The sequence below is a fragment of the Astatotilapia calliptera genome, chromosome 6 (assembly GCF_964374335.1).
Source record: "Astatotilapia calliptera chromosome 6, fAstCal68.1, whole genome shotgun sequence".
NCBI classification, from domain to species: Eukaryota; Metazoa; Chordata; class Actinopteri; order Cichliformes; family Cichlidae; genus Astatotilapia; species Astatotilapia calliptera.
Genome location: NC_137427.1, coordinates 44,554,711 through 44,565,181, shown reverse-complemented (window position 1 = coordinate 44,565,181; position 10,471 = coordinate 44,554,711). Strand labels below are relative to the sequence as shown.

At 45.3% G+C, this 10,471-nt stretch overlaps 1 protein-coding gene across 2 annotated transcripts; it reads right to left on the bottom strand.

The window, feature by feature from the left end:
• Positions 1-48: 48 nt before the first annotated feature.
• Positions 49-8,360, bottom strand: LOC113024832 (ankyrin repeat and SOCS box protein 5-like). 2 transcript variants are annotated; one of them, XM_026172189.2, is made up of 8 exons: positions 8,102-8,256; positions 5,406-5,500; positions 3,334-3,413; positions 3,137-3,244; positions 2,906-3,059; positions 2,699-2,833; positions 1,072-1,263; positions 49-971 (listed from the first exon to the last, which is right to left on the bottom strand). In XM_026172189.2, exons 2-8 carry the CDS (start codon positions 5,455-5,457, stop codon positions 832-834), a joined length of 861 nt encoding a protein of 286 aa, XP_026027974.1. In that variant the 5' UTR covers positions 5,458-5,500; positions 8,102-8,256; the 3' UTR covers positions 49-831. The 2 variants fall into 2 exon arrangements, with proteins under 2 accessions (XP_026027974.1, XP_026027973.1); XM_026172188.2 differs by lacking the exon at positions 5,406-5,500 and having other exon boundaries at positions 8,102-8,360.
• Positions 8,361-10,471: the final 2,111 nt, after the last annotated feature.

Here is a 10,471-nt window from a genome sequence, read left to right as displayed (position 1 = left end):
GACCTTCAAATAAATAACTTTACCAAGGAAATAAGAAATTGAAGAGGATTAGATATGACACACTTTATTCATCCCAAACGTTGGGAAATGATCACATTACAGCAGTCACAACATGAAAACAGCCTCACTCAATAAAATAAATATGACATCACAAAACGAGCAGCTCAGAAAGATTAAAAAATACACACGAAGCTGAAGTGAAACGAATAAATACAAGTGAAATCGCAAAGTAAGTCATGAAGGGTTATCCAGTGTTGTTCTGATCAGTGTTGGACTGAACTCAGACGGTAACAGCAATGATGGAGGACGGGTACCATCACACTGGGGTCCAGGACATTTCCATGAAATATATTCATCCAGTCACCAGGATGAGCCTGATGTCGGTCACCCTGGAGCCTTCACGTCATCAGATCTTTGTCTTCTCCGTGACCCTTGGAAGCAGGTGAAGTTGAACAATGAAACTACAATGATGGCTGAAACAGGCGCTCAGCTCAATCACGGTGAAGACTGTCCATCGCCAAGCTAAGGCGAGACCTACAGACTGAGACCTGATAAGACCAGCAGAGCAAACAGCAGTCGTTTCAGCACCTAAAGTTCATGAGGAGTCATTAGGCTAAACAAAAGGAATAAAAACAATCAAATTCTGTTTAGGACACAAAGACAAATTGTCCCCATTGTAACTAAAGTTCTAGTGAAAGAAACAGGTCGTCAGTTATGGCGATGCTGTGCAACAGAGCGAGTACAGCATGCAGCAGGTCTGCGTGTTCTCGTGTGAAATGTCGGCGGACTCGGTGTAACCACAGAGCGGTGATATCAGCGTGCACGGTGGCGTCACTGCTCGTTGCTTCTGTAGTCCAGGTAGTGAGTGAGCAGGCCGGGCAGAGGAAGCACAGGGAGCAAGTTCAGTCTGGATCGCCCAATCAGATTTCTGATCTGAAGACGACACAACTGGCAGAGACTCCTTGGAGAAGCTAGAAGGAGACAGAGACAGAGCTGCTGTGACTCAGACCGACTTCGTTTCATCTGGTTCTACACAATAACAGAGTCACCACAGCAGCACATGACCAGTACCTTCAAAGGCCAGCAGCAGCTGGTGTGTTTTCCCACCAGGGGGCGCCAGCTCCACCGGCCGCTGATTGTTGCCGTCTCGGAAGTTAGTATTCGCCCCGTAGTCGAGCAGCAGTGACACCTGATCTGCGCTGTCCTGTCTGACAGCCGCATGCAGAGGGCTGTCGCAGCCTCTGCCCACACTTACATCTGCTCCTAGATCAGACACACCCACAGAGCCATGAAACGTGACCATGGACGGTCGACACAGAGACATTTACCTGCTCTTGTCTGACAGACCACTCCAGCTGCTCCAGACCACAAGCACATTTGTTCACACATCATCCTACAACACTTTTTCCTGCAGCCTGAAGCACTTTCCAGAGCTTTTACTCACACACAAGGCCAATCCGGATTAATCAAAGAAACCCTTCATACATGTATTTGGACTGTGGGTGTGGAGACTCTCCACACACAAAGACCAGCCGACCAGAACAATCAAACCCAGATCCTTCCTGCTGTGAGAGCGCAGTGCTCACCACCATGCGGACTGTCCTCTATTATTTTTTTAGGACGTGGCCTGTTAAACAAATTTCCCAGGTGTGGGACTAACAAAGGTTTATTTTTCCTTATCTTTCCATACCTTATCTTATCTTATCTAACACGCCCGGGAGGAAGCCGCACTCTTGTGTGTTAACACTGACATGACCGTGACTCTGGTCTCTAACCCTGACCTAACACTCTCCTCTTTGCAGTGCATCTCCCCATAGTCTGTCCTCGGGGTTAATCATAATAATAATACGTTTTATTTGAGGGCGCCTTACAAAAAGAAAAAACATATCAATAAAAAATTGATTCAAATACATTTAAATAGAAAAACAACAAACAAGATTTGACAACAAGTAAGATCTGTATTAAAGTGAGTAAGCCAGTTTAAACAGGCTTTGAGCTGTGACTTAAATACGGGAATCTATATTTCCTATGAGTAGGGATGGGTATCAAACCCGGTTCTTGTTGAGAACCGGTTCCCACAGTTTCAGTTCCTTGGAGTTGTTTGCCATTTTTGCAAACGATTCCCTTATCGATTCCAGTCGCCCCGAATGACGTCACCACGTTGTGGAGCGTCATTTACCCGGCAGGAAACACGGCACGTAAGCGGCTCAAACGCTCAAGTTTGGTTATGCTTTACGAGAACAGATGACAACAGCTCTGCTCCCCACAGTGAGGAGACGAGCACAAGGAACAACAAGATGAGTGGCAGATCTGAGAGAGCGGGAAACAGTGGAGATATGAAGCAGATCACAGAGATGAGGAGGGCCAAGGTTATGGATGCACTTAAACGTGAGAACCAAGATTTTTACGTTTATCTTGGCTTCTGTGGGCAACCAGCTGTTGAAGAACTGGTAATATAGTCTCTTAAAGGAGTTATGACCCCAGCTGCTGGTTATGAGACGTTAGTGACTTCATATTTTCACTTTTTCCACCTTCAGATGTATTTCCACGGTTACGGGAGCTTTCATTTTAGCACGAGCGTCAGAGCTGTCAGGTGATTGTTCAGAGGACTCCAAAGCTTGAAACATCAGTCACAGCCCTGCAGACATGAGCCGCATCAGGTGAAGCTACTCAGCTTTGTAGTGAATGAGACTCACACCTCTGTGCAGCAGGACCTTTGAGCAGGCTGTGTGTCGGTGCAGACAGCTCACATACAGAGGAGAGCCCAGGTGGGAAACTTCATAATCTGGATCTGCTCCATGAGACAGCAGGGCCTCCACACAGTGGCTGTTACCTGCACGTGTACACACATAGTTGCAGTTAACACGTGTTACCCATAGTCAAACAGTGCGCTGGCTATATTTACCTCTCTTGCAGGCTTCGTGCAAAGCTGAGGGAAAGTGTGTGTGATGCGCACGCGTGTGTGCGCCGCTCTGCAGGAGCAGTTCCACACAGCCGACGCTCCCCGACGTACAGCAGTTGTACAGAGGAGTGACACCATCAATGGTAGCAGCGTTCACCTGGACACACACAAACAGATGCTGGACACAAACACACGGTGCGTCCATGCAGATGTACAGATGGTGCTGATACTCACATTAGCTCCAGCATTTAGTAAAGCTCTGACACAGGCGACGTGTCCTGATAGACAGGCTTCGTGAAGAGGAGTCACATGATCGATGGTGACAATGTTGGCGTGATAGCCCTGAAAAACAGATGTAAATAACGGGACGTGTGTCGGCTTTATTCAAACTGATAAGCGATTACCGGAGCCTCACATCGATGTCCAGTTACCTGGGCCAGCAGAGTGCGCAGGGCAAGCAGCCGACCCTGAGAAGCTGCTTCATGGAGAGGAGAACGATCTGCCCAGGACCCTGAAAACACACAGAAAAAATGCAGACATGTAGTAGAAAGTGGAATACAAAGCACCAGCCTGAGCTCATTAATGACTGATGTGCTTTCAAACTCTGTCTCAGGCTTAGTTTGAAGATCAGGAATTTCACGATGAAACAGTAACATGTTTGTCCATGTGAGGACTTCTATGATGACACCCTGCCGTTGTGTTGCTGAACACTAAGCAGTAGAGCATCTCCCTTCTCTGCGACCCATGGACACACATCACACGTGCGGCCTGACACGCTCTCTAAACCACAACAGGAACGCTTTGAATCCCACACACTGGAGGCATGTGGCTCCATGCTCCACTGTATCTTACTGTGGAGCTGAAGGGCTCCGCAGTAAGATATAGCGTAAGGATCTTCTTGTGGCAGGGCTGCCACAAACTATTATTCTGATAGTCGACTAGTCACAGATTATTTTTGCCATTAGTCGACTAATCAGATCATCATCCATTGGACGTAAAACTGCGCACTTATTTAACTATCATTAGCTTACAGCTTGAGGTGTTTAAGGTATGTGCTAACTAAAAATAAAGACAAGATGATAGTTTATTAAACTTTTAACAAACTCAGCCGTCTGCTCCTTGCTATCTAAAATATAACAGGACACTGGAGTAAACTCTCGACCATCTCAGACTTCTGTCAGCTGTCTGTTTGACGTTTATTCAGCTGTGTCAAAACTAACTTTAATCTCAGCCAAACCGATTTACTCAGGGACAAATAAAACACAAAAAAAAGCCAGACAATAACAGTTTTAAGTTATCTAAGTGACTTATATATCATGTTTAACCCAAATAGCGAAAGTCCACGGTGGGTTTGAAAACGATTTGCCGGGAGTCTGCAATTCTCGTCGGCTCGAGTGACCATTGAACCCCCCGGCTCGCTATCGAGCTGGTGGGTAACAGACGTCTCCGAAAACGTCAGAGCGCTTTTGCAAATATGTGGTGTCTTGATAAACCGAGCAGATATTTGAAGTTTACAGCTACATTCTTGCCTGAAAATATGTTAGAAGTTTGTTTTGCGACCCAGAATGATTAAGAAGAGTAATATTAAAACTCAGTAGCTGCCGCCATTGTTGGAAACTGGAATTGGCTGAGCCGTGCTAAATCTGGGGAAAAGTAGGACGCATTTGTCGGCTGCATTTGGGAAGCCTTTGTCACATCGCTGTAACGTAATCGGCCTTCAAATGCGGCCTCCAAAGGATGCGGCCTGAATTTGGACATATCGACAATACCGGAGTTGCTTCTTCTTCTTCGGGGTTTAACGGCAGCTGGCATCCTTGTGCATGCAGTGCTGCCATCTTCTGTTTCAGTCCATTATTCCACTCTTAAATCCTGCTACTTATTCCTGCGTCTTTCAGGACAAATTTAGTAGTCAACACTTCGTTTAAAGCCTTGTAAGATACAAGGCTTTAAACGAAGTGTTGACTATTAAATTTGTCGTTGGCGATTTTGATAGTCGACTAATCGTGGCTTATTTCGCTCTTATAGAACATTTCACTCGCTGGGCGCACGTCCTCATTTTATGTTTGACAGCATTTTAGTAGGTAAAGGTGAAGCTTGGACATGAGTTGAGCTGTGGTTTGGGGAAGGCGTCGAAGGGGATCGGCGACAGCTCCCGGGCCTGACAGATCCCCATGTACTTAATAGAAGAGAAGAAGCTAAAGCAGGGAGGGCGGGTGGGGCACGTAAACGAGAATGAACAGCTTGCAGAACTGGGGGAACCTATATAGATGAGAACCGGAAGGAGCGTGTTTGGAGGCGTGGCCCTGCTCCTGAAATTGCTGCTTAATCTGCAATTAAGGTAGAAAACAGGACGAATCACAAAGAATTGCACTTAATGAGAAACTTGATTTTTACTTGTTTTGTAGCAGGGCGTCAGCACCTGCATTTGGAGCTCGTCAGCACGTCCTCAGCTGTCACTGCAGCACACACCACAGACCCACACACAGCCTCACGTCCAACATACCCATATCTCCGTCTCCCCACGGCACATCCAGCCACTGGTAGATATAGGACATTTTGACTTAAGCAGAATCCCTCCACTCCTCCTGTTTGTCCTTCCTGTATGCGGGACACATCAGACTAAGAATCACCTCGCCATCGAAACACCAACAAAACACTGAGAATGATCAGATGAGACTATAATGAGCTGGATCACTGACAGGCTCCTCCTGTGGCAGAGCACTGAGCAGTGTCTCCAGATCATAACAACGAACCTCTCTGATCAAAAAGCTGAGCCCACTCTGTCAGTGAGTCACTAATTCAATGAATCTGCCTTCAGCCGCAAAGAAATGTGTAATGTTTCTGTTAAGAGTGCACAGTTAATGCTCAGTCATCCAGGTAAGGAAATCCCAAAAGGTTGGTTCTGTTCATCTGGATGTTTCAGTGGGAGAAACGTTTGGTCATCATCCAGGTGACAGTACACAGTTAAGTAGGAACGCAGCCTTGCTCCAGTGAGCTGCTGCTGGCGTCCTGTGGATGGTACGACACAGCTGCCGCGGGGTTTAACTGGGCTACATTTAAATAAGCTTTCTGCAGGTTTTACAGATGTGTCATTAAATCATTCTGTATCAAAAACATGTTCACAGGGCTGACTTTAGGTTAATGTTATCATAGTTTTCTATTTTCTAATTTGTTTTATTTCATCTGGACTTTTTGCTTTTGATTCGGTTTAGTTTGAGTCATTTTCCAGAATGAGCTTCCGTGTTCAGTTTAGTCGTTATTGTTTGAAAATGTTTAGTTTCATGTTATGAACTAAAAAGTCTTTTAGTTGTAGTTAACTGTAATAACCCTAACCCTGCATGGCCCACATTAACACTAACTAACCAAAACCAATTTAGAAGCATTCATTAACCAAAGGTTGAAACCTGAACCTTCAAACTGCACGTGTGTGACGTGTTCACAGCATTAACCACCTCCAGCCTCAGAAACTCCTGAAAACAGACGCGTGCTGCTGCACTGGGAGTCTTCCTCACTCTTACAATGAAGCGCTGCAGGAATCTTTCAGAACATAACAGGATACAATCACAAGTCCCTAAAATGTTTTACTTGAAACAGCCCACTTTCCCTCACCCTCCACCTTATGTAGGAACATTTCATTCACACATCTTTTGAAAATAACTTTTAGTAACATCTGCCAGCGTAGCTCTGTGCTAGCTGGGTCAGCTGGTTGGTAACGTTTGTCAGTGGTGCCAGACTTGGGTATCCTGACTATTTGAAACTGGCTTTCTAAAACAGGACACTGGAGGGTGTAGTAAGCAAGTCTGATATGGCCAGGCTATCTTTAGTTAGCGGGTTTGAAAAAAAAAGCGCAGTCAAGTCCGAGACAGAGACAGAGATCACGACAGACGTCTGTCAAAAATAGAAGAAAAATGAATGCAAAGCTCGTTTGCAAGCACAAAGAAACTTCCTATGAAGGTCGTAAACAGCTGGAGCCGCTCTCAGCTAGCTGGCTGCGAGGCAGGGTGCCTGCACAGTGCTGACACAGAGGGAAGTCCCACTCACATTCACGCCTGTGGCCAGTGTAGTGTGTCTGTGGACTGTGGGAGGACAAGAATATCCATTCTGTTCATCGCGTCATAGACCTTAGTGCTGCCTCCATTAGATCAGTATTTACTGACTGAACATGTAACAAACAGCTCACAAATACACTGAGCAGCTTTCTGTGTTTGGCTAATTATGACCCAGCATTAAAGCACATGTATGCATTTCTGTATCAATAACTGAATGCATGATGAATTCCGCTAACACAGAATTTTTACTTAACTTTGTTTACCGACATTATTCAAACATAGCATGTGCAGTATATGTACTGTACAGCTGAAAATGGAGGTGTATGCTGAGGTCTGTGAACCTCCATTGTTTCTAACAGCCAGCAGGGATGACATGTCCACTGATGATTAAAAAAAAATCAGATTTCAAAGAAACCTAAGGGAAAAGACCCTTGAGCTGCCTTCATGACATTCTTTTCTCCCTAAACCTCCAACGCCCGAGGATAAATGGCCCTCCCTGAGCCTGGTTCTGTTGGAGGTCTCTTCCTGTTAAAGGGGAGTTCTTCCTCCATTCTCTTACCAGGTGCGTGGAGAACACAGGCGATGGGCACATTGTTGGGTTTTCTGTATAATGTGGTAAGATCTGTACTTCACGACACAAAGTGCCTGTTGTAAACACAGAAGCGAGTGCTCTGTGCTTGTGTAATAAAGAGATTATTGTGTTCTTCTCATTTAAATGTAGGCCTTACTGCAGTTTCACGTGATAAAGTTCAAACACAGTTATTTTGGACAGGTATACTGATGCTGTGCCATTAATCGGGAGTTTTGCGTGGGTATTTTCACAAGTAGTGCTGCTGATTTAGCTTAAGGATCTTCAATCCAGCTGCTTCACAGAGCAGCAGCTCTTCAGTGCAAACCCCGTTTAAATGTACCACCTTAGTATAAAAGCACCCGGCCGGCAGTGTTTCCATACGTCTGCTCAGCTCCAGTCAAACTGCTGGAGGCCCCGCTTGGCCCTGGAGCAGGGCTGTTCCAAACACGCTCAAATTCCACCTGACAGCCACACACTTGTAGAAAGTGTGTTATTTACACTGACACTCTGATAGGGACTATTTACAGAAATCCCCCCGCCACCAATGTGCTTCCACCCAAAACACATCAATGCGCCCACCTTGGCTGGTAAGAATTCCCCAGCAGGCCCGCTTCCTCTCCGAGACGTGCCTCGGCAGCAGGCCCGGCTCAGCACCTCTTTTCCGGGACACTTCGGTAGCTCCACACGGCCCCGGCAGCATGTTCCGACTACTCCGAACTCCGCTGCAATACTGCAGGCAGCAGCAGCTCGGAAAGGAGGAGGGCGAGCTGGGAGTCTTATGATTGGCTGAAGAGGTTTGTTTGCGTTCGGGGCACATGGCCATCTCACATGTGCGCCCACGTGTGGAGCATAGATACAGAGCGCTCCCCAGTCGGACCCACTCCAGACTAGTGATGGGATTTCCGGCTCTTTTTAGAGAACCGAATCTTTCGGCTCGACTCACTAAAAAGATTCGACTCTTTCGGATCCGAGCCGACTCTTCAGGTTGTTTTGTTGCTTTAATTAATTTATTATTAACAATAATATAAAATAATGCACAAAATGAATTACTAATTTTAAAAAAAGTGTTTTTATTTATATATGTTTATATATAAATATATGCGGTGGCCCCTAGAGACAAAACGCGTACAAACTCCAAAACACATTTCTAGCGTTAACTGAACGTCCAAAACAGAGCTACCTAGATCATTTAAATTACACAATTGAAAGCATATGTGTATTGTTTGTGTATTTATACAAAAGCTGTATTTATACACAAGCACTCATATATATTCAAATAATTTAAAAACAAATGTTCATTTATTTGTTACTACCACACACCAAATCCGGTCGTTGGTACTTGCTGGCTTGTGTAGCCACTAAGTAACAAAAGCTCAACACTGCGCCCAGCATCCTGGAGCACTTCTGTTGTCTTTTGTACGTGTTTTTACGTGCTTCGGAGTTTGTACGTGCTTCAGAGTTCGTAACTGTTTTGAAGTTTGTACATGCTTTGTCTCTAGGTGCCACCGCAAATATACTTTTATTTATTCACTCCACATAAAATGTAATAAATAAATCATATAATACAAAAACAAACTATTCACATTTCAACTTTTAACTATTTAAATTTTCAGCTTTTTCATTTTAAACAAATTTAAAGTGAAACAACACAAAACACTGCAAACCACAACACAAATAAATATAAATTAAAATATGAAAACAAAAAGAAGATGCACATTCTCTGTCATATGGGCCTGCATGAATAAACTTTCTGAATCCTTTATCACCTGCAACTGAAAATAGTTGTGGATGATTACTATACCTTTTTAATGTGACGTTGTTGTCCCTGGCTCTCTTTCTCTCTCTCTTCCGCTATGTTCCTGAGCTACTGCGAGTGTAACTATCGCCCCTCCCCCCTCTGCCCAGCGTAAAGCACAAGGCTCGCGTGCGGAGTGAAGCGGGGAAAAGTGCAAGAGAGAGAGAGAGAGCAACAGAGTGAGAGAAAAAGAAAAAAAAAACACGGCTCCCAATAAGTAGCCGGCTCGCGTCGTTCACGTCAAAGACCCGGCTCTAAGAGCCGTTTCGTTCGCGACCGACACATCACTACTCCAGACTGATCTGACTGAAAGGCCATAAGCTCCAGCCTTGGTGTCGTTTGTTTCTCTCTAATTCCACTTTCACAGTGTGCGCATTTTTTCACCCACTGTGTCATTACTCCTTGGTCACAGTCACAATACTGTATTAATCCCTAAAGAAATGATGTGGTAACAGTGGCTCCGAGACAATAAGAACAGTAACAGACTGAACTAAAGTAAACAATACAATATATTACAGTGTTACAACAAGTGTTGTATTGTTCGATACATATGCGTACCGAACCGAAAGCACTGTATCGAACGGTTCAATATCGATACGAATATCGTTGCACCCCTAATATATATGTATGTGTGTGTGTGTGTGTATAGGTCCCTCATCCTATTCATGTAGCCCCTTCCGCCGGGGTTACTTGCGTAGTAGCATTCCAACAATGCCCTGTTTTCGTCTCTTGCCCACCGATGCCTTCTTGTTCCAGTAGCCCACTTTTCGTCAGGGTGCCCTGGTTCCTCAACACCTGACGCGGACCTTGTTGATCCGGGTGACGTCCGAGCCGGCATGCCTTCATATTTATCTGTCTCGCTCATGTCTGCGGTAGGCTTGCTTAGCATAGGGGGTCTAGCCTTAGGACCCTTACTGGATACAGACACCCCAGGCAGGAATTGAACTTGCGATCTTCTGTTCCAAAGGCGCATAGTCTAACCACTACGCTATCCAGCTGCTACATAGTGGTGGTAGACAAACAGAAGAAGACGGCCGTAGTGATCGATGTAGCGGTTCCGAATGACAGCAATATCAGGAAGAAGGAACAAGAGAAGCTGGAGAAATACCAAGGGCTCAGAGAAGAGCTCGAGAGGATGTGGAGGGTGAAGGTGA

Coding starts and splice junctions, on each gene's coding strand:
- LOC113024832 (XM_026172188.2), bottom strand. CDS start 8,345: ATGGCCATGTGCCCCGAACGCAAACAAACCTCTTCAGCCAATCATAAG. Junction 2,834..2,905: donor GCACGAAGCCTGCAAGAGAG/GTAAATATAGCC, acceptor GTACACGTGCAG/GTAACAGCCACTGTGTGGAG. Junction 972..1,071: donor GCTGCTGCTGGCCTTTGAAG/GTACTGGTCATG, acceptor GTCTCCTTCTAG/CTTCTCCAAGGAGTCTCTGC.